General features: G+C 45.2%; 1 protein-coding gene across 2 annotated transcripts in view; it reads right to left on the reverse strand.

The window, feature by feature from the left end:
- The window catches only part of CC2D2A (coiled-coil and C2 domain containing 2A), a 132,345-nt gene that overhangs the window by 82,332 nt on the left and 25,770 nt on the right, over window positions 1-24,243 (reverse strand). For both annotated transcript variants that reach the window (XM_075544514.1, XM_075544515.1), the window contains 7 exons: window positions 14,708-14,796; window positions 14,305-14,406; window positions 12,093-12,191; window positions 10,821-10,988; window positions 7,122-7,284; window positions 4,780-4,916; window positions 1,762-1,893 (listed from right to left, as the gene is read on the reverse strand). In XM_075544514.1, the coding sequence (XP_075400629.1) occupies window positions 1,762-1,893; window positions 4,780-4,916; window positions 7,122-7,284; window positions 10,821-10,988; window positions 12,093-12,191; window positions 14,305-14,406; window positions 14,708-14,796 (890 nt within the window). The remainder of the gene's footprint in view (window positions 1-1,761; window positions 1,894-4,779; window positions 4,917-7,121; window positions 7,285-10,820; window positions 10,989-12,092; window positions 12,192-14,304; window positions 14,407-14,707; window positions 14,797-24,243) is intronic.

Raw genomic sequence — 24,243 nt, forward strand, 5'->3', positions numbered from 1 at the left:
TGGGTGCTGGGAAAACAACAGTCACAGAGCCTGAGTGTGCCTGAGGACCAGAGAGAGACGTGACGAAGGTGGGGCTTTGTTGTGGACAAAAGCGTGTATCCTTCGTGTTTTCTGATCCTGACTTGTGGTCACCTGTTAACTTCCCTCATGAAATCCCATCCATGTGAGTACTGTCTGTCAGTTCCATGTAGTCAGCACAAGGACTTATCGAACCCAGAGTGGGAGGAGGGAAAGGTTGACGTCAGAACAGGGTCAAAGAAGGATGGACGGTAGAGACTTGTCTGACTTCTGCCTGGTGGCGATGGGCTTTGGGTTTGTGTGGAGTTGGATTCTCCTTGTCGTTGGGTAGCCGGAGGAGGTCAGATGTGGCCTCCGCAACACTGCAGCCGCAGTTGACCTGATATGACCGTGAGCAATACAAACGGCTAAGTGCTTGCCTGTCAACCCAAAGGCTGTTGGTTTGAGTCCACCTAGAGACAACTCAGAAGCCTGAATGGTATCGCGGACTAAGGGTTGAACTGCTAACGAGTTGGTGGTTCAAACCTGCAAGTTGCTCCATAGAAGGAAGATGAGGTTTCGACTCCCATAAAGGTTGACAGTCTTGAAAACCCACAGAGACTAGAGGGGTGAGTTTGTTTGGTTTTGGGTTTTGGTGACACTGGCTTAGATGTTGGGCTGCAAAGCCAATGGTTCAAACCCATCAGTTGCTCTGTGAGAAGAAGATGAGACCATTTGCTCCAGTAAAGACTTACAGGTTTAGAAAACCCATGAGCTTCAGAATTGACTCAATGTCAGAGGGCAGAGGCAACTTGGAAGAAAGGCCTGGAGATCTACTTCTGAACAATCAGCCACTGAAAACCCCGTGGAGCATACCTCCATGCTGAGACACATGGGGTTACACAAGTTGGAATGGACTTGAGGTAAATGACTTGGTTTGCTCTGATCTGGACAGACAAATAATGACACTGCTACTTACACAATGTCCTGTCAACGTGAAGACAGAGAATGGAAGCGCTGGGGTTTAGCCTGTTAGTCAGGTCAGTCTCATGGCACCTCCTGGTGGGCATGGACTTCTCACAGGAAGATCCCGGGAGCTTCCTCTCTCTCTGCTTCACATTTCTGGTGGCGAGCCATGTGGCTGAGACCTGCCAGAGCCCTGGAGATGCACCCGCTGCCATTGGATCCACAAGACTTTGCACCCATCGGCCTGTGACCTTCCTGCATTTTGCGTCATTGCATGCTGCTGTATGAGTCTGAAGAGGGACTTCTGGACTAGCACTAGACTTCTGGACTTGACCTGGACTAGGCTGGGATGTTTGCTTGATATATAATTACTACTTGATATAAAGCTCTCTCTCGTACATATATGAGTGTCTCTGGATTTGTTGCTCTAATCAACCTGTCCTACCACAGACACTGACTGTGCCATTCCTGGCTAGGAAAACTTTTTCACATGTAAGAAGGGATTAGACAAGCCAAGGTAGGTTCTCACTGCCATCGAGTCGATTCCAGCTGCCATCGAGCCTTTATGGGAGCAAACAGCCTCATCTTTCGCCAGTGGAGTGGCTGATGGTTTCAAACTGCTGACCTTGCTGTTAGTACCCTACAAGCCCCCAGGATGCCTCAAGGTAGTGAATTTAAAAAAACAAACCGCAGGATATCCAAATAGAATGCCACTCATTCAAGGCTTCCAAGGATGCAAAAGAAAAATAAAATTGTTTTCAAGCAGTTCTAGATGTTCAAATTGGGGGAGGGGATTACCTTTTTGTATAACATTTCCAGTTCAGTCTTAGTATCCTGCTCCTGTTTTAACACTGGTGATCTTGTGGGAAATGGCTTGATGGGGTTGGGCAGGGCCAGGATCCTGCCATCGTCGCCGAACCATCCTCTCCCCTGCAAGCCAACCAGTGGAAAGGGCAAGATAATTTTTAGTTGTAGAGAAAGTACTTTACCAAATAAGCAACATATTGAGAAAATATACGCAGACAACACATGTAAAACTTGCCACAACTCTGTGCCAGCACACACATTTCAGATACCTTCCTCCTGGTGCAACTTTCAACGCCTGTTTCCATTAGCATTCAGGATGCCATGAACATTCCTCACGATTGATTTAAGATGTAGTCCCTTCCCACATTCTCCATGCCACCACCCCAGGCAAAGGAAAACTTAAGGAAAAGCTTAAACGAGTCCTCAAGAAAAAGCACAATTCCTAATTTCTAAAGGAAAAGCCGGAGGAGAAAAATTGGAAATGCCAAACAAATGTGGAGCCTTCCCTCTTTTTGCTACTGTGAACAGTGCTGCAATGAACACGAATGTGCAGGAATCTATGTGGGTCCTGGTTCTTATTGCTCTCGGATAGATGCCAAGTAGAATTGCTGGTTGTAAGGCATTTCTGTTCCTAAGGTTTTGAGGCAGTACCGTACTAATTTCCATAGTGGCCATAGTGTTTTATGGTCCCACCAGTTGTGTGTGAATCTGGTCTCCCCAGACCCTCACCATCATTTGTTGTCAATGGTTTCTCTGAGTTTTGCTTTTCATGCTTGATTGCGGTGAGTTTCGATTTGCCTCTCTCTCGTGGCTAATGAGCATGAGCAGTTTTTCCATCTGTTTGCTGCTTGAATCTGTTCTTGGTGATATGTCTGTTCATGTCCTCTGCCCACTGAGAAAATGGGACTCTCTTTCCCTTGTTGAGGTGTTAAAGATTGCTGGAAGTTTTAAAGATTATTCCAACCATTTTCCTGTCAAAGACTTTTTTCCATATGGAATCGTGTCATCTGAAAATAGAGTTTTTACTTCTTTGCCAATTTGGATGATTTACATTTCCCTTTCTTGCCTTATAGCTCTGGCTAAGAGTTCAGCAACATTTTGAATCGAAATGGAGATGATGGACATCTTTATCTGGTTCCTATTCACAAGGAGGATGTTTTCCATTTCTCTCTGTTGAAAATAATGTTAGCTGTTGTTTTTTTATACACGTTCTTTATTATATTGAAGAATTTCCATTCCATTCCCATTTTGTGAGTTTTTACCCAGAATGGCCGTTGGATTTTGTGAAATGCTATTTTTTGTTGTTGCATCAATTGATATGATCATGTGTTTCTTTTCCTTGGCTCTATTTTTGTGATAGATTACATCAATCATTTTCCTATTGTTGAGTCATCCTTGTATAGCTGGTATGAATCTCACTTGGTCATGATGCGTTATTGTTATGATAATGGTGACTTATTGTTGGGTTCTATTGGCTAGTGTTCTGTTGAGAAAATGTGCATTTATGGTCCTGAGGGATCTAGGTCCATAGTTTTGTTTTTCACTGAAGTGTCTGCCTGGTTACAGTCTCAGTGTTACATTACCTTTATAAAATGAATTTGGAATTCTCCCCATTGTTTTTTATACTTTGGTATAGTTTGAGTAAAATGGTGTCTCTGGTAGAATTCACCAGTGAAACTCTCAGGGCCTTGGACTTTCGCTGTTGTTGATAGTTTGTTAATGACTTGATCAATTACTTATTTTTTTTTACTGGTTTGTTAAGGCTTTCGATTACAGGCCACGTTAGTTTAGGGTGGCAGTGACTTTCTACAATGTCCATTTCTTGTAGGTTTTCTCTGGCGTGTGGGTCCGAGTATCTGTTATTAGTCTTCCCATTTCAGTCCGTTTGGGGGGTGATGCCCCATTTGCAGTTTCTTCTTTTCCTTTGTTAGAGTTGCCGGTGGTTTGTTGATTTTATGAATCCGTTCAAAGCACCAACTTATTGTCTTGTCGAGTCTTTCTATTGTTTTTTTTTTTATTTTCCCCATATGTTTGAAATGAACGTGTAGTCCGGAAAGAGTCCAAGTCCACTTCAGTTTTGCTCTCCCTCCTTTTATAGCCACTCCGATCATTCTTGAGATCTGAGGGGAGGGATCTGAAGGGATTTTAAAGCTGTGAGCCTTCACCCACTCTTTTTAAATCAGTTTATTTTTGTTTTTAAACAAGCACAGTCTATAGCGTTGCACAGCCCATCTCGACACATGAAATCTGTAACGATATTCCCTTAACCCCCTCCATAAACGTGGCTCTATGTTTTATTCTTCCTCCTCCCCTCTATAATTCCCTATCCCTCCTCTCTCCCCACCCGCATCTCCATCGCTGGCCTCCTCAGAGTCTTCAAAGTCTTATCTTTTGGTGTCAATACAAGTTTTCTTTTTCTTTGTGTTTTTCCTTATAATAATGACATTGTTTAATAGTTACCTTTATAGGAGTGACTAAATTTGATAAACATAATGTTCTCTAGTTTTGCCCAGGTCTTGCAGTGTTTAAGAGCGTTATCAATACATAATATTCGATTGTGTGAATGTCCCAGAGTTTGCCTACCCATTCCTCTATAATTGTCTTGGGTTGTCTCCGTGTTTTTGCTATTATAGAAATTCCTGCAGGGAACATAAATGTGTCTCTGTGCCTTCCTATTACTTTTCTGTCTTCAGTTTCATGTATTTCTACTCCCATCTTTAGATAACGGAATTATTTCCATGAACTCTTCGAAGGTCTCTTGGAGTACCTTGATTACAAATTTCCATCATTTGGGGGAGATACTTGATGTGGTAGGAGAAGGTCTGGTCTAGTTCACACCAAGTGGCTGTGAGCAGTTGTGAGGTTGTGTTGTTTCAGATGCATTTATGCTTATTGAAATTTATACTTATTTCTGTTAAGGCCCAAAGAAAGCACTTCCTACACACACTCTCAAGAGGAAAAGGGGAGGAACGAGCACAGGGGCTGCCCCATTGGGAAAAGAACACTTACAGGCTCCTGTGTCAGCAACCTGTTCTCTGCGATGTTCTGGCTTGTGCGGGGCACCTCTGGTCTCGCCCCTGTGTAAAGGCCTTCATCTTCCAGGCATCTGGGCTGCACATTCTCAGGAAGCTTTTTGTATGTTGGAACTAGATAAGTCAAGGCAAGAAACATTAGTGTCAATCTAAGCTGGGGTTTGACAAATCAAATCCACCACCGGAGGTTTATGTTCTTGACAACTCCCAACTTTTCTAATTACTGTCTAGAAGCAGAACAGAGAGAGAGAGGAATGCATTTTCCTACAATATCATCTTGTAGGTTCATACAGTTAAGGGAAAAACCAATTTTGATGATTAGATTTTATGAAGAAGAGTGTTGGAACAGGATGACAGGAAGGCTTATTAACAAGTTGCCATAAACAACATCATGACAAGCGGAGACAATATTGCAGTGGTAAAGGATGTCATCTTGCCGAGATCCATGGCCAGTGCTCATGGATGCAGCCATCAAGATCAAATGAAACTTTGCATTAGGCAAATCTGCTGCACAGACTTTTATTAAAGTGTCGAAAAGCAAGGAGGTTGCGTTGAGGACTAAAGGTGCATTTGCCGGAAGCCATGGTATTTTCCATCACCTCACATGCATGTGAAAGCTGGACAGTAAATAAGGAAGACTGAAGAACATTAAAAATATCAAGGACTGTCGAAAGGAAAAACTAACATGCCTTGGAAGAAGTATGGCTAGAGAGCTCCTGAGAGGCAAGGGTGGCAAGAGTTGTCTCATGGACTTTGGACGTGTTATTAGGAGAGACCAGTTCCTGGAGAAGGACATCAGGCCTGGTACAGCAGAGGCAGAGAAAAAGAGGAAAGCTCTTAATGAGATGGACTGACAGAGGCTCCAACATAGCAACAATTATGAAGATGGTGCAAGATTGGGCAGTGTTTCAATCTGTTGTACCCATGGTTGCTATGAATTATAACAACAACAACATCAATGTTTGTTGATTGAATATTTTTCCCTATGCTTCATTTGTTTTCTACAACTCATGCATCTGTTTATTGGACCCTGGGAACTTGCATGTTGCTATGATGTAGTTTGACAGCTAACAAAAACTCAACACTCACTACTACTCAGTCCTTTCTGATTCATAGTGACCCTATGTGGCAGAAGAGAACTGCTTCTGCGGGTTTCCAAGAACGTAAATCTTTATGGGAGTTGAAAGTTTTGTCTTTCTCTCTTGGAGCAGCTTGTGGTGTTGAACGACTAGCTTGTGATTAGCAGCCAATGCATAACCCAATATGCCACAAGGGCTCTTCCATTGTGAGTTAGGCCACCTGTATTTCCAATTAAAGCAGTCATCCATGAGCAACAGTTCTCAGTGGTGCCTCCTGACAGAGCAGGGAGAAAGGTTTGGTGATTGACTTTCAAAATTAACCAATGAACCCTTATGGATCACACGAAATCATTGTCCAACATAGTGCCCAGAATTGAGCCCCTTAGGTTGGAAGACATAGTGACTTCAATAGTTAACTGGAGGATAACAATGATCATAAAGATGTCACAGGTGGCAACCAGGCGACATTTTTTTCTGTTGGGCACAGAGCCACCATGAGTTGGAGATGCCTCAATGGTAACAAACAACCATTTTTGCTTTGACGGTGTCATGACGACCAAATCCCATTAAAAACTGGAATCACTTATGGCACTGGGCTGTGGTAGTCACCTAATCTGGTGTCAATGTAAGGATGAAGGGTGTAGGGGTGGAGTCTAGGCTGTCAATCCGGAGATAGCCAATGAGGCTTTTGTGGGCATGGCCTTCTCCTGAGAATTCTGGGAAATCTGGTACTTTCTCCTTGGAGGTGGAAGATACCCCTCTCTCTTGGTTCACTCCCTTGGAGACTCTCTACTGACAAGGCTGACTTTCCTGTGAGGCATCCCTGAGGAGATGCCAAATGGACGTACCCTGATGCGGCCCTGGGAACTGGAATGGCCATGTGGAGACCCCCGCCTGTGCTGAGATGCTTCTACCACCAAAGACTTTCTACCCACTGGCCTGTGATCTTCTGCATTTGGCATCATTGCATGCATTTCGTGAGTCTGAAGAGAACTTTATAGATTGTTGCTGGACATAGGGGCTAATATCAGACTTATGACCTTGGACTGGATTGGGTTGGGGTGCTTTCTCAATGTTCAATTCGTCTAGTATATAAATGCCTTTCTTATACACATATGTGTGTCCATGGATTTGTTTCTCTAGTGTACCCAGACTAACACATGGGGTTCCTTATCTATTATCCAGACATCCTCTAAATGAAGTTGATAAAGCCAAGGAGACAATGAAAAGGGGGGAGGACCTGCCAGCCGACTGGGTGTGAACAGGATCTCTTTTTCCATCTGCACCCGAGCATGGACACTTTCATAGTCTGCAGGTCTGACTGCCACGAAGTCTGCAGCCGTGTGGTCCAAGCCCAGCAGGAAGGCCTCGGCGTCTTTACCACTGAGCAGCTCCTCGTCATCCTGGGTGTGTACAAATTACACGGACACATCAGATCAAGCTTCAGGGTTTGCCTCGAGAAACAACTCGCAATATTAAATTCCTCAAACTGCATATGTCCCGCAACCAAGCTAGCGTTTCCTTTGATGTTTTCCATGAAAGCCTAAACCTCTGTGACCTTTGATCTTGGTGTGTCGAGTTTCTTGGACAGTGGTGTTGCTCTACGCCCAGAAGATAGGCCTAAGGAGAGGTGCTAAGCAGAGCAGTCGATTCCTAACAGATCTGGCCTCCTCCGAGGGTGCTTACTTTGGACATTGGTTTTTAGAACATTACGTCACAAGCTATGATGGAGATTATCATTCCACCAACCTGAAGCAAAAACGCCAGGCACAGAGGTGATGAGTCTGTACCCTCGGTCCATCTGACTGGGTTTGAATCCCAGCTCCATCTCTGTGGGGGGAGGTCAGATGCTCACAGGCATCCTTCCTGAGGGCTATCAGTTGCCACTCTGCAGGGGGCCCCACTCCCTGCTGTTAAGGACAATGGACGCCTGCAGTCATCTATTTGGTTCCAGTAGGTGGGGTTTACACCCTACTGATAACGGTTACTATGGAGATCTAGAGAATAGGTCAAAGTTAAGCCGCCATCCTAAACCTAGGATCCGCCCATCTTGTCACATGTATACGCCCAATCCCTCCTCTTCCTAAGGCGTGTATGTCCCTAGACAACTCCTCCTCATTACTGTATTACCTATAGCACAGTCCCTTCCTGTGATGTATGTCCTCACCTGTAATTTAGGGGGCTTGCATGTCCAAAGAGAATATAAAAAGCCTGGGCTAGCATTCAATCTCTCTCTCTCCCTCCACGTGGACCATCAAGTAGGGCAGAGGTGAGCATGCTACTATGAATCGTGTCTGACTCCATTTATTTCAATACTTCTATCTCTTATGCTCTCTATAACTTTACTATGATCTTTACTTATTGTCACTGTACAATTGAGCCTACTGGATCCGTAATGATGTGTTAGGGGCTGGCTTCCCCTGACACATCTCTTACTGTAAATAAATCAGATTTGGTATTCTCTGCTTTCCACCGAGATACATCTGACATCAGCAAAAAGATAGCCTTGTTCCATGACCTCTTTTGAATGCAGCTGACATTTCTGGCTGTTTCCTGTCTGTGTATTGCTACATCTGGTTTTGAATTTCCTTCAGCAAAAATTTCACTTGCTTGTGATATTGATAAACATATATGAGTGATGGGATTTGTTATGCAACTACAGATAATTTATGCAAGAGGGGAAAGAAAAAACATTTTAGGGTCTTTAGTATTAAAAAAAGACTCAGAGAATTAAGGGATTCACCACCCCACCACCATCAAAAACCAAAGGAAACCCAAAGCTTTTCAAAGGATCTTGACCTTTGTGGTAGGTACAAGAGGATGGCCAAGAGATACGTATGTGCCATTTCCGGCAGATGCACAGTGTGATCTGGGTTCCGTCAGTGCTTTCGTGCAGGGCTCAGTTTCCAAGTCCCTCTAGGACCCAGGTCCAACGGCCATTGCTAGTTTTAAGGACTGAAGGTATCCTGCAAACGTGAAGGTGGACGGTGAGGACTTCTCCCGGCGTGGACCAGTTCTGGGTAGAATTGTGGCAAGTCCCAGGTTCACTGCGAGGGCCTGGATGCCGGAAGCAAGTAGAAGCCTAAAGGAAGACTTAGTCTTTTTAATTTCAGGACCTCCGGAAACACTTTCTAATAGAAATAGGCATTGCATGTGGAAATTACTGAAACCTAAGCTAAACCCTTTCGAAGTCCTTTTAATCATTTTTTGTGTGTGTCTTTTACAAATCATTTGACCTCGGGAAGAATGACAAGGTAACAGATGCCCAAGTCTCCATAAACCTAGGTAAGCAAATTCTTTTCTGGCAGACATCTTTTAAGAAAGAGAGTCTACGCTAAACACTGATCAATATCTCGCGGGCATGTTCAGGAATGTCTTGGTATGTTTTCCTTTCATGTCATGCAAACCATCCACAATTCCGGAATCCGAGCTGTACCCTGGGTGTGGGGTTGGAAAGAGAAAGCTCTTTGCTTGTAAGGCAGTAGGGGCAGAGAGGGACGCTTCATTTGGCCCATCCACGTGAAATGAATATTAATCTTTGTGTGGGTTCTCACCGGAAACTTCCGCAAGCGACTGCGCTCCCTTTTGGTTTGTGGTGGAGAGAAAACCAGACAGATTTAATCAAGGTCAATGTAGCCCAAGGAGTTGCTGAGTGGTGCAGTGGGTTAAGCGCTGGGCGACTAAGTGAAAAGTTGGTGGTTCTAACCCACCACGAGGCACCTTAGAAGGAAGGTTGGTGATCTGCTTCCAAAAGGTGGCAACCTGGAAAACCACAGGGAACCGTTCAACTGGGCAACACACGGAGCGTTGGTGCTAGGAGTCTAATTCAGGGGGAGTGTTGTTTTAACTCCCCACGCTGTGAGGCCAACTCACAAGTTTCAGAAAAGTCTCAAACCCCGACTGTTTTCCACTAAGATTGCTCGAGCTGTTTGTTGCACCTGACGGTGGGCAGTGTGTCCGCAGCCACTTTTGTCACGGCTGCGGTGCTGGCGAAGAGCACTGAAAACCCCATGGACTGCTAACAGGACAAACCCATCTGTCTCGGAAGAAACACGGTCAGAGTGCTCCTTGGAGGCAAGGATGGCGAGACTTTGTCTCACAGACTTTGGCCATGTGGCCAGGAGAGACCAGTCCCTGGAGAAGGACCTCAGGTTTGCTGAAGGTCAGGGTCGGCGCGGCACAGGAAGGTCCACACGGTGCTGGCGTGACCCAGTGGCTGCCACAACGGACTCAAGCACAGGAACGATCGTGAGGGGCATGCGGTCCTGGGCATGTTGTCACTCTGAGTCGGAATGGCCTTGATGGCCCCACAACAACGAAAACAAGAGGACATCACGGTCATGCTGCCTCACTGTCTGCCTGCCCCACCGTAATGAGTATCAAACCACAAAAGCACATCTGCTGCCCTGGAGTCGATTGCAGTTCACGGTGACCCCATGAATCGGAGACGGAGACCGCTCCATGGGGGTTTCTTGGTTGTCATCGATGGTCAGACCACCCTTTTGTGTTGTCACTTGGCAGGTTTCAGTTGGGTTCATTGTCAGTGTTTGTTATAGTCAAAGGCTGACGAGCCAGTTCCGAGGCTGATGCTGATTGATAATAGTATATAACAGAATGAAGTACTACCCGGTCCTGCACCATCCTCACAATTGTTACGTTTCAGCCCGTGGTTGCAGCCACTGTTGCCACTCCATCTCCTTCAGGGTCTTCCTCTCTTTCACAGACTCTCTACCCATGGATGCCATTCTCGTGTGGTTGCTCCCTCTTTGTCACCTGTCCTAACTACGTGAGATGAAGTCTCCCCAATCTCCCTTCTAAGGAGCATCCTGGCAGTGAAAGGTTCCAGTTATGTCTGCACATTTGAAATCTGGACTGTGCAAGTTTGTTCGGTTTTTGTCAGCCAGCAACCCCTCCTCACTACCTGCCCGAGGCCAAATACCGTTTTGTTGATGCCTTCTTGCTCAGGGGGTTCTTCTTCCTCTCCCTCCTCTTCCTCCTGATTAGCTTCTTCTCTAGGTTTGGCTTTTGGTTTCTCCTCTGGCTCCGGATCAAAGTTGAAAGTGAAGAAATTATAGGCCTCTTCTGCAGAAGGGAAGCCAGGTGGGACCTAGGGAGAAAAGAGCAGGGGCAACGTTAGGTTGTAGAAACTGACCGGCTACTGGGTAACTATAGAAGCAGAAGACCCAGGAAGGAAGACAAAGATGGGCTTACTCCTACAGACTGGCTAAGCTGCAGTGAACCAGTACACATGGAGTGTTCACCACTGATTAAAAGTATGCACAAGTAAGCCCGTGTCTACCTTGTGAACTCGGTAGCTTATCCCTGCCAGGAATGGTCATTTTGAGAAGAGGATTTGACTCTGTGGGCAGGTGCTATGGAGCTGGGAGAGCGAAAGATGCCAGTCATACTTAGAAACAGAATCTTCAATGTGGTAGAGAAAATAAAGGTGAAACTCTTCATTACAGATCAGTAAGTAAGCACAAGAAAACCCGTGCTTACCTTGTTTATTGGGTACCCTAACATTGGCCAGCTTGTTGATAGTGGGCCGAGACATATTGTAGGCATCTGGCAAGTGTTATTTTTGAAGGTACAAAAATTATTGGCAATGAACTTTCAAACTTGCAGTCACCAAACGGTGCCTACTTGAACAAGGAACTTGAGATACACACATACAATATACATTCTCTATATAATGGACATCAGTAAAAATTATTGAGGAAAGATGATTAAAATTAGTAAAGTGGATGATTATAAAGAATGGACTTTTTTTGAGCAGCCAATGCTGAGATGGTTTTATTTAATTATGAACAAGTCAGAATCTGCTCACCTTCGAAACCCAATCCAAAACAACAACAAATCAATGACCATCTTCTTGCTTTTGAGTCTTTCTTCGTGATTTCGTCCCTCCTTTCTTTCCCAGTGCAATCAGAGGTGGGCCGTCTCATGATGAACACGCCCTGCTTCCTCCCCAAACCTGAGAAACTCTAACCTGTCTAGCTAGCTGCTAGGTTTCTGGAAGCACAAACCACTTCTGTCTTTTGCCTTGCATACACCATCGCACCAGGATGCCAGTTATGTATCTAACCATCGCTGATTGGCTATTTTTGAGAAGGGGAGGGGCAGGAGAAGGAAGAAGAGGAAGGGAGAGTGACAGGTGGAGGGACAAGGTTCGAGAAAGGGAGAGGGGCATGCTTTTGAAAGAGATTCTCACCGGGGGTTTAGACTTGACTTTCCGCGCAGATTCACGGAACTTGGCTCTTGCATAACCTTGGGTGTCATCTTGTGGAGTCCTCAACACCTCTTTACCTGGCTATATATTTTTAGGGGGCGGGAAAAAGATAAGCTATTTAAATTGAGAAACTGAGAATATTCTAACATGGGCTAACCTTCAAAAATCAAACAAGCATAAAGTATCCTTTTACAATTGATAAAGCCCAAACCAAAGCAGTTGTCACTGAGTTGATTCCAACTCACGGTAGCCCTTGAGGGCATAGAAGAACTCCCTCCCCCCCGGGCTAGGATCCCCAAGACTGTAAGTCTTTATGGTAGGCTATGGCCTCATCTTCCTCCCATGGAGCAGCTGGTAGGTTTGAACCACCGACCTTCAGGTTACCAGTGTAGCACTAACAACTGCATCACCAGAACATCTTCAACTTACAACTCAATGCTGACTGTCCAGTTCACACAGGGTCATTTCTAAGTAGTCTATGAAGAAATGCATCAGTAATGCTTCATTGTACACTTGGCCCTCTTAAGTCCAGAGATGACCCTACAGGCACAAGGCTTGGGCTTTTGCTGAGTCCCTGCACTTTCATCCCTCCCCCCTGGCAAGTGAAGCCCTCAGTCTATGCTTGCTGACTGTGACTGTTTGTCTCTCCACTAGCCAGTCCCTGGGTGGGGCAAGCAACTACTGAAAGGTTGAGGATGAGGGGAGAAACAGATGGATGGGCATGTGTTTACTACAAAGATAAAGAAGCAATGGAAATCAAACAACAAAACTGCAGTAAGTTCAGCCTCCTATATCGGTCAGACTGTCCAAGACTCCACTAAGTCTAGAACTCTTGAGAAGTGGGGCTAAATGTTCTCATAATCCCATTGTCTCTCACACTATTTTCTTTCTGTCTGCCTCAGAATCCCTGTACTCCACGAAGGAGACTAATGGGCATTTAAAAGCATGCAAAATAAACCAAGGAGTCTGCCCGTGAAAACATGAGCCCAGGCAGGAACTCCAAAACTAGTAATTATGGAAATAAAATCAAACTCAAACTCACTGCCATCAAGTCTTAGCAATACTCTAGGACAGGGTCGAACAGGTTCTGTGAACTTTCTGACTGGTAACAGGTTCTGGGAGTAGAAAGCCCTGTCTTTCTCCCTAGGAGCTGCTGGTGGGTTTGAACTGTCGACCTTATGGATCTCAGCCCAATTAAACTCAGGTGCTAAAAGATATTTCTATGGAGGATTCTGAGTTTATTCTGTTGGTGTCTCCTTTTGTGTGTGGGCATGTGCTCGGTGGAGAAGTTATTCAGGGAACAGTAGAATTTCATTTTCCTTGCAAGGTGGATGGCTTGATGGCACCCTTAATGGCTGTGCAGCAAGCAAGCTTGCACTGTAATTGATTCCGAATTCTAACAAAAAAATTACAAGCAGATTATGCTAGTACACTTAAGGCCATTAAGGGAGCCCTGGTGGCACAGTGGATTAGGAGGGGAGCTGCTGACCACAAGGTCAGCAGTTTGAGACCACACGCTTCTCCAAGGGAGAAAGATGAGGCTTTCTACCTCTGTGAAGCGTTTCAACTTGGAAACCCACAGAGCAGTTCTGCTCTGTCTTACAGGGTCGTGGTGAGTAGGAATCCACTTGGTGGCAGTGATTTTGGGCGTTTGGTCACACCGAGGGTGGGGGAGGTATTTGACTGCTCACCCTGAGGCCAGTGGTTTCTTCAGCTGGCCACATACATGGAACTAATGCACCGAGAGTGCTGCTGGGACAATCGAATGCGACAATATGACAAAATGAGTTGGCAAAGTCCCTGGCCCAGAGCTCTGCTTTATGAATAGTAGCTACTGTAGGAATAGAGCCCCAAGTGGTGGCAGTGCTATGCGCTGGATGAGTAACCCCCAGGTTGGTGGTGGGAACCCACCAGCTGCAGCACCATGGAAGAAAGGCCTGGCAATCAGCTTCTCTAAAGATTCCAGCCAAGAAAACCCAACGGAGTGGTTCTACTTCGTCACACGTAGGCTTACCATGCATGGGTGTCTGCTCAGCAATAAGGCGTGTGGGTTCTGGGTTGATCACAACAATGAATAAATATTTTAACACCTTCTTTGCACAGAGCACTGTTCTCAAACATTTGTGAGACCATTTCCTATCCTGCTTTGCTGTCTTGGGATGAGGACAAAGGATATGCTGCCTACTTTGCTCACCTCCGTGCCAAATTCCGTCTCCAATTCTTTCTCACTGGGACTTGGCAAGCGCCTGGCTCTCGACGTGGGGATTTCCTGCAGCAAAGCACTTTCTGCTTTGGACTGAAAAATAAATAAATAAATAAATGATTGCTCTGGGCTATCACGTGCTGTGGAAACTTCACTGGTGTTCTCAGTAGAAAACAATCGGCGAATAAGACTCCCTCTAGTTCTTGAATGGATCAGAGCAACCCAACATCAGATTCTCCAGAAGCACGACCTTCACCGGTGCCAAGGGGAAATATGATGCAGACATCATAAACACGGAGGGTGGATTGAATGGCATTCAAACAGAGCGAGCCAGCCCGGACCTGGAGAACAAGAAAATCAACACTGAACACGGTAGCCGGGCCGCGCCGCTCACCCTTGCTGCTTGTAATTTCTCCCTCATACGCTCCCTCATGGAAAATTCAGCAAAGCCTGTTCTGGAAGCTGCAGGAATTGGAGGTAAACCTAAAAAAACAAAAGTAAAAACATAGAAAGACCCATTATTTAAAAAATAATATTAGTGAAAAGGCACAGATTACATCAAGCATGTAAACCAAGAACGTGTGATTTTCTTTTGCAAAGTGAGGACATCTCCTAAACCAGTACAGCAGAACGTCGACAGCCAAACTTCTGCATCTTAAGGACCCATCTTGACTTCTTTGAGAGCCACAGGGACCCCTCCTTCCATCCATCTCTATCACATCGACTTAGTAAACGCACTGCCGTCGAGTTGACTTTAACTCATATATGAGTTGATTTTTAACTCATATAGCGACCATATAGGACCGAGTAGAACTGACCCAGTAGGCCACAAGGGCTCCTTAATGAAGACTAAAACCAGTGACAGCAGACTTGTTTAAGGTATAGAAACACTTACCAGGGCAATGATCGTTGGGAAGAAACTCTAAAATTTGTTGATTTGAGAAACATACATGTGAGGTGAATGGATGGCCATGAGTTTGGGGCTGTAGGGTTTGACTTTTAACAGAGCCCCAGTGGCATAGAGGTTATGTGTTGGGCTGCTAACCACAAGGTCAGCGGGTCTAAGTAGCCAACCAGACCTTGGTAGAAAGATGAGACTTTCTACTCCCGTGAAGAGTTACAGTCTTAGAAACCCACGGGCAGTTCTCCTCTGCCCTATAAAGTTGCTATGAGTTGCAAGCAACTTGACAGCAGTGGGCAAGTGCTAGCTTCTCATCAGAGAGATCTATTCTATAGCCCTGGGCTCTCTCTCGATATTAGAGGCCCTCCCGTGGGTTTTAGCTTGCGGCGACCCCATTTATAACACAACAAAACTCAACAGTGCCTGCTCCTGCACCATCTTCACGGCTCACGCTTTGTTTGAATCCATTTCAGGGGAAGGGCGATGTGTATTTTCAGTGCCTTTCAATTCAGGGGTTCATCTTCTAGGACGATAGCTGGCAGTATTCTGCTGTGCAGCATAGAGTTTTCACTGGCTAAAGCAAACTGGCTGCACTTTCTCCCTACTCTGTCTCAGCATAGAAGCTCCACTTCCAGCATCATCCCCTCGTGCAAGCTCCAGAGAACGACAAACTGGTCTGTATCCTTGTTGTTAGGTGTCACCGCGTCTGTTCCTACTCGCAGCGGCCCCGTGGATAACAGAAGGAAACACTGCCCAGTCTTGCACCGTCATCAACATTGTTCTTATGTTGGAACCCATTGTTCTAGTCACTCTGTCCGTCCATATCGTTGTGGACTTTCCTCGTTTGTGCTGCCCCTCCACTTTACCAAGCATGATGTGATTCTCCAGGGACTGGTTTCTCCTGACAACATGTCCAAAGTATGGGAGATGACGTCTAGCCATCATTGCCCCTGAGGGGCACTCTGGCTGCACTTCCCCCAAGACAGATGTGTTTGTTTCTGTGGAAGTCCACGGCCATTTCAACTTTCCTCAGCAGCACCGCAACGCACACATGGATTCTTATTCGATCTTCCGATTCAATGTCAAACTTTCACATGCAGATGAGGCAACTGAAAAGTCCACGGCTTGGGCCAGGCACACTTTAATCCTCAAGGCAACATCCTCGTTTTTCAACATATAAAGAGGCCTTGTACAGAACACTGACCAGATGCAACGAGTCATTTGATCACTTCTTGACTGCTGATGCCATGAGCACGGATTATGGATCTGAACAAGACCAAATCCTTAACCACTTCCATCTTTTCTCCCTTTATCATGATGTTACCCATTGGTCCAGTTGTGAGGATTTTGGCTACTTTACATTGGGTTGTAATCTATACATACCAAAGGCTGTAATTCTTTTTTTTTTTTTTAAGGCTGTAATCCTTGATCTTCATCAGCAAGTGCTTCGAGTCCTCCTCACGTCTAGCAAGCCAGGTCGTGCCACCTGCAAAGCATATGCTGTGGATAAGCCTGCCTCCACTTCTGGTGATGCATTCTTCTCCACCTAATCCAGCTTCTCTGATTATTTGCTCAGGCACAAGAACTAATAAACTAATTGACATGAGAACTGATAAACAAAAGAATTTACTCTATTGTGCATGAGAACTAATGGCAATGAAATACTTTTGTTTTTATTTCAGTAAGATATGGCAAAACAGTGGTTTTTCAAATAAACTGCAAGGAATACTAAGACAATTCACATAAAACATTCCCCAACCCCAACCCCATCCCATTCCTGCTACAAATCTGCTGTCTATTACTCCATCACGTTGCTGAGCAGCTATGGCTGGTTCCGTTTTCCTTCTCTGGGGATGAGCACTGACTTGTCAACCCTGAGGAAGGGTGGGATTTCATATTCAGAAAATAGCTCTTGGATGCACCTAACCCGATTGTGCAGAGATCACGTTTCTGCAGCACGAGAGGCAGAGTGAATCTGAACATCTTTTTTTTTTTAATTATTAAGAGATGTGGCCTGGGGACAGTCAACCTTAGGGACAGGGAGAGCTTTTCAGGATATACTAGTCAAGGGAAAGGGTCCACAAAGCCAAGGGAGTGAAACGCAGATGACCTTGACAATGTGCTGCTTTCAATGAGCAGCAGGAAGGGGACTTGGGCTCCGTCATGTTGTCTTCAGTCCCTGAGAACCCATGAACCCCTGCGTGCTTGCAAATCGCCTTCAGATCTTCACGCTCCAGGTTCTTTCTCTTAATCATCTGCGAGCAGGTCACCGGGATTTCCTCTCATGGAACTGTTGAGTGGGTTTGAACCACCAACCTTTTGCTGAAACATGATGCTACATGTCTAACTTTGTTATTCGATGTTTTTGATTTGCTGATCCAACTCGTGGTGACCTTATAGATGACGTAACAAAACACTGCCTAGCCTCGACCATCCTCACGGTCGTTCCTATGTTTGAGGGCCTGTCTCACCTCATGGGGTCTTCCTCTTTTTCACTGAACCTTGACTATTTCAAGGGACTGGTCCCTCCTGAGAACATGTGTGAAGCATGTGTGGGGAACCATCCTCGCTTCTAAGAAGGATGCCAGGAGAAAGAACAAATCAAATCATGAAAGAACTACTAAATTGGATACCCAAAATTGGGGGATGAAGGCATGAAATGGTTGGCTTACAAACTTTCATAGGTGGGGGAAACATATTCACAGCATTAAGGTGTAGGTGTTACTTAGTTGCAATTGTGAGGCTCAAGAATTATGCACAGCTCCCAAATTGGTAAGGGGTGGATTGAGTTAATTAAAGCTTATTGTGCCAATCTGGCTGATAAACACATGTGGGGTTAATTGAAGGGCAGAGGGATAAATGGCTCGGTGACCCTTGCCTTTCTGGTTCTTGGGTCTCTTGCTCTGTGATGGTCGGACCAGGGTGCAGCTGCCTTAGCCAGTTCCCTGCTTCAGCTGGCAAGGCTGACTTCCTGCAAGCCATCCCTGAGGAGAAACCGCATGATCCTACCCCGATGCAGACCTGGGTGCTGGAGAAGCTGTATGGAAGCCCCTGCCAGTGCTGAGATGCTTACATGTTCACTGATTCACCTTTCCTCCTGCAGTCAGTGTCATAGTGTGTGTTTTGTGAGATGGAGGACTTTGTGGATTGGTGTCGGACATATGGGTTAATGTTGGACTTGTGGGCTTGGGCAGCAGTGGGTTGGGATGTTTTCTTGATGTGCACTTAACCTTTATATAAAACTCTCTCCTATACATGCGTTTCTGTGGATTTGTTTCTCTAGAGTACCCAGACTGACACAAGTACCGCCCAAGCGCTCCTTAGAATTGAAGATAAAGCTTTCACACCTTTTAGTTATTCATTCATCAGGACATTGGGGGATGTTTTTCACTTTGGGGCTATTGTAAGTAATGCGGCTAGAAATATCTATGTATGACTTTGGGGATGAATATGTATTTTCCTTGTCATTGGGTATCTAAGCAGGAGGGTCACCGTTTAGTCATATGGCTCATGTGTGATATTCTGTTTAACTTCTGGAGGAACCGCCAAAGTGAATTCTAAAGCAGTTATGCCATGTTACATTCCCACCCTTAATAAATTTCTCCACAGTTTTCTAATATCAGTTATTGTCTTTTAAAAACGCTAGTCATCCGGTTGTCTTTGCTGTCTGCCATGGAGTCCATTCTGACTCTTGGTGACCCTGCATGACAGAGCAGGACTGCTTCACAGGATTTTCTAGGTGAGCATCTAGACATAGCGGGTTTCACACTGGGCACCTAGCCATAAGACTGGCATTCCAAACCACCTGCTCCTCTTCATGAGGAAGTTAAGATTTTTCTACTCTCATAAAGATTTATAATCTCTGACATACAATGGATGGATGGATGGCTTGTGATAAGAGTTGTACGAGCCCCCAATAAAAATTTATATATATATATTATAAAAGATTATATATATAATATATTTATAATCTCATAAACCCACAAAAAACAGTTCTGCTCTGTCCTATGGGAGTCACTGTGAGTCAGAGTCCTCTCGACATCAGTGAGTTTTGAGAGAATCTTCATGGAAGCAGATTGCTCCTTCCCTTGAAGCTGCCAGTAGGGTTTGAGCTGCCCAAACCCCACCCCTCTACCAGGAAGGTCCCACTGGGTGAAAAGTAGTACAGGTAGCCCCCAACTAACAACACGGTTCTATTCTGATGACTCCATCCTAAGCCAGTTCTGAGGTAAGTTGAGCATTTCAATAAAAATGTATGATTAACATCATCTTTTATTATCAGTATCTTCATTGATCCTAACGTTGTCTTTAGCAGTTGGACGTATTCCCTATCAATGTACAGATTTATCTCAATACAGAAATGCAATCAAAGAACGCATAAATCATTAACGTTTACTCTGACGATGAAGAGTAGTTGGACAACCCTGGCATTCTTCAGTTGTGGTGAGAATGTCACTTTTGGAAGCTTCTGGATCACCTGGGTTATTGTTGGGGCTTAGGTGGCATTTCTAGTCAGAAATGTAGTGAGTCTTGGCTGCATGGTTCTTTCTTTTTCCTCATATACTTTACGATAACATCTCACAGCTTCCTGCATCTGCCAACCAGCCTTAGCAAACCATTAGCATTTGTGTCCATGTCTAGGAAAAAAGTCCAGCTGATCCTCTCCCGGGAGAAAGACTGGGCTTTCTCCTCCTGTAAACAGCTACTGTCTCCGACACCCAACCACAGGGAGTCGCTGTGTCAGTACTGACTCAGCAGTGAGTTAGAAGGTCTTCTCATGGTCAAATATTCTTTCCTTCTTCTTCCTCACGATTCCTTTCTTCTTCAGCATTTCTTTCCTCCTCAAGACCCACGAAGTTCTGCCAATTTCCCTTCTTCACGATCTGTAAGCTCTTCCACTGGTGACATCAAGTTCAAAATCCAGCGTCCTTGCCACAAGGGCGATTTTCCCATTCTTCTCATCCACCTTCTTCTCCAAACCCAATGCCTGGGGTGCATTCACATGCACATAAGCATCGCTTAATGTGCTAGGCTGCTAACCATAGGTTGGTAGTTTGAGCCTAGCAGCCGCTAGATGGGTGACATTTGTGGCCTTCTGATTCTGTGACGATATAGCCATGGTAACGCTACGGGGCAGTCTTAGGAAGAAACGCATTCTGTAGGGTCAGTATGACGCAGAGTGAGGAGCAACTAATGATGTTGCCTATCTTTTCATGTGCTTGATGGTCATTTGCATATCTTCTGGGAGACATGTCTGTTCAAACTGCTCCCCAACTTTCTTATTACGCTATTAGTCTTTGAATTTTAAGCATTCTTTTCATATTCTGGGGGCGAGAGCCTTAGCAGATACAATTTGAAAGTACCTTTTCCCATTTGTGGGTTGTCTTTCCACTTACTTGATGTGGAGATTAAAATTTGGGACCGATGAGTGCACAGGTAGAATTTAAACCCTTGTGCCTGGATGAGATAAACACAAGAATAAATATTGGTAGGAAGGGCAGGGAGCAGACACAGACTGGTACACTGGAACAATTAGAGGTCAGAGGGTGAGGAAGAACTGGAAAGGGGAATAGGGAGGTACAGTCAATGAGATAGGAATAAAACCAGGATCCTGGATCCTGGAAGCAAAGCCAAGAAGAGGAAGTGCTAGGCTACATCAAAGGCTGCTGAAAAAGCAAGTGCGATAATGTTGTGCACTAAATCGTGTCCCTCAAAAGATATATTGCCGTCCTAACCTCCATTACTGTGACTGTGACCTTATTTGGGAATAGGGTCTTTGCTTATGCAATCAAGTTCAGACGAGGGCACACTGGATTCGAGTAGATCCGAAATCCAACATGACTGGTTTCCTTCTAACAGGAGACAAGACACCGATACTACCAGGGAAGGAGATGATGATGCATGAAGAGACTGGAGTAACAGTGTTGCAAGCCAAGAAACACCAAGGATTTCCCGTAATCAGCAGTCTCTAGATGAGGCAAAATAGGATTCTTCCCTAGTGTCTTCAGAGGGGGCATGGCCAGGCCAACACCTTGACTTCAGCCTGTGCAAGAAAAATACTCCGGGGTTTTCATCCACTTTCTTTTCGGTAATTGGTTAGCATAAGTCTAGAAAACAAATACAGATAAAGACTAAGTTCTGCGGGAAGTATTCAATGTGTATTTCATTGGTGACCTTCGTAAGAGCGGATTTGATGGAGTGGTGGGATGCGCACTAGACTGGCGAGAGTTCAGGAAAAGGAGATGAAAATGGAGACAAATAACCTTTTTAAAAAGATCATTTTATTGGGGCTCATACAACTCTTATCACCATCCATCCATTATACATCAATTGTGTAAAGCACATTTGTACATTCGTTACCCTCATCATTCTCAAAACATTTGCTCTCCACCTAAGCCCCTGGCATCAGCTCCTCATTTTTTCCCTTCCCTTCCCTCTCTCCCCTCCCTCATGAACCCTTCATAATTTATAAATCATTATTTTGTCATATCTTACACTGTCCGACGTCTCCCTTGACCCACTTTTCTGTTGGGTGACAAAGAACTCTTATGGACAGAGAACTCGTAAGGAGTTTTGGTTAGCGCTGTTGTAAGAGAAATATCACAGGGAGCGGCTTGAATAAACAAATTTACTTTCTCACATTCTCAGAGGCTAGATGTCTGACTCCAGGGTGTTGGTTCTAAGAGAAATCTCTCCCTGTCAGCTCTGGGGAATATCTGGGTCTCATTCAGCCTCAGTTCTTTGGGGATCCTCATGTGGTGTTCATCTTCTCTGATCTCTTTATTCCTCAAAACCCATTAGCTTGAGATACAGCCTACATTGATATGCAGTATCAATGACATACATTGATACACAATACACTGACATACAACATAGCTTGAGATACAGCTTACACTGATATACAATACAGCCTACATTGATATGCAATGAACAGAACGAAGAAATGCCTCTGTCCCACTGAGATCGTATCCACTCAGTGCAGAGATGAGGAGGAAGGCCCTGGTAGAACAGATGGTTTAAGTCCTCAATCACTAGCGGTGCCTCAGAAGACAAGCCTGGTGACCTGTCTCTGAGAGGTCGCAACTTGGAGGAGCGGTCCTACTCTGGATGGAAAGGCATCCGCATGAGTAAGAAACGACTCAACGGAGCTGACATAAGCAGGGGTTAGGATTCCAACACCTATTTTTGGAGCACATCATTCAATCCCCGACTGAGGGTTCTGTTTGGAATGAGGTCAGGCAAATGGAGCCACGGGTAGAGGTGGTGGAGGGCCTGACTCCAGTAATAACTGTTGTTGTTCATTGCCATTGAGTCGGTTCCACTGCTTAGTGACAGTATGCCCAACAGAAGGAAACGCTGCCTAGTGCTCACAGTTGTCCTTGTGTCTGAGCCCACTATGGTAGCCACCATGTCAATGCACATCATTGAGGGTCTTCCTCTTTTTCACTGCCCCCCAACTTCACCACTCATGATGTCCTTCTCTCCTGACAAGGTGTCCAGAGCAGATGAGAAGGAGTCTCATCATCCTTGCGTCTAAGGAGCAGCCTTCCTTTACATCTTCCAATACAGATGAGCTTGTTCTTTCGGCAGTCCATGGTACTTACAATATTCTTCGCCAGAACAATAATCCAAATGTATTGATTCTTCTTCGGTTTTCCTTACTCAACGTACAACTTTTACATGCATATGAGGTGATTGAGAACACCCTGGCTTGGTCAGGCCACCTTAGTCCTCCAAGCAATATCCTTGCTTTTCAACATTTTAAAGAAGTCAGGCACGGCAGATTTACCCAATGTAATGTATCCTTTGAGCTCTTGACTGGTGCTTCTATGAACATTGATTGGAGATCCAAGCAAGACTAAATCCTTGACAACTTCAGTCTTTAAGAATGAAAGGTCACTTTTATTTATTAACTTCATACTTTATTCCAGCCACCCTGAACCTGGTGAGCTAGTGCGGTAGTTGCTCATGGCTAGAGGTGGAGTCAAACCTGTCAATCAAATGGTAGCTTGATGATACCTCCTTGGGGGTGTTGTCTTTTATATAAGAGTGAAGGACTCTGGGAACTGCTCTCTAGGACTTTGTCTTCTTGCTTACTGGGGCTCTGTGTCTGCCTCTAGGGGCAGTCCCCTGTGTACCCCCCAACCCTGGGAGCAGTTGATGCTCTTCCATGCTCCCACTGACCTTGGATCAACACAACTTGGCACCCACTTAGCCTGTGATCTTCTTGCTTCACATTTCTGCATCACCTGCCCGTGGCTACGTGAGTCTGAGGAGGGATTTATGGACTAGGATCGGATTCATGGACTGGGATGCCTTGAATAATTTTTTAATGTTTTTTGCTATAAAGCTCTTTGTTTAACACTGCAGTCTTGCTTCGTGAACTTGACTTCCCTTTGCTTCCTCTTGCGTATCCACTGTTGAGAATGTCCTTCCTCTTCTCCAGCTGCCCAGCTCTGCGTAGTTCCCAGACCCAGTTCCCTTGGGCAGGGCTTCTCTGCTCTCTCCTCCAGTGCTCTGTAACCTTGGTTTCCTGGGCTAGCCTCCCAGGGTCCTGATGACTCGCCTAAAGTAAACGATCCATTTCCTTCCATTTGTATCCTATTTCACTGGGCTCTGAACTTTCTTCGGGACCATTACTGACTGAGAAATTGGCTCCAAAATGACACTCTCATCAGAGAAACTAACACGAGGGAATGGAAAGCAGATGTTTGTCATGAAGAGCTGTGTGTCCATAAGAAACTACTTAACGTTTGACAGCTGCTCCCTGAAGAGAAGGAGCGGGATGGATCGTGGGCGAACGTGTGCAGTGCCTTCTAATGTCTCTTTCCCTTGGAACGGTGTATGCTCAGGGAAATGCTCTGTATGGCATGCCAGGACAGAATCTATGTTTTAATAGCGCATTAGAAGATGTGTTTTTCACTGCATGCATCTGGGCTGCTGTTCCACAGGAAAAAGGCATCTCTTGGCATGTGCTTTGTGTAGGGCAAGTGGAAGGTCTCCAGATACAAGTGACCTCGGACAATACT

This window comes from Tenrec ecaudatus, chromosome 3 (assembly GCF_050624435.1).
Source record: "Tenrec ecaudatus isolate mTenEca1 chromosome 3, mTenEca1.hap1, whole genome shotgun sequence".
In the NCBI taxonomy this organism is placed as follows: Eukaryota; Metazoa; Chordata; class Mammalia; order Afrosoricida; family Tenrecidae; genus Tenrec; species Tenrec ecaudatus.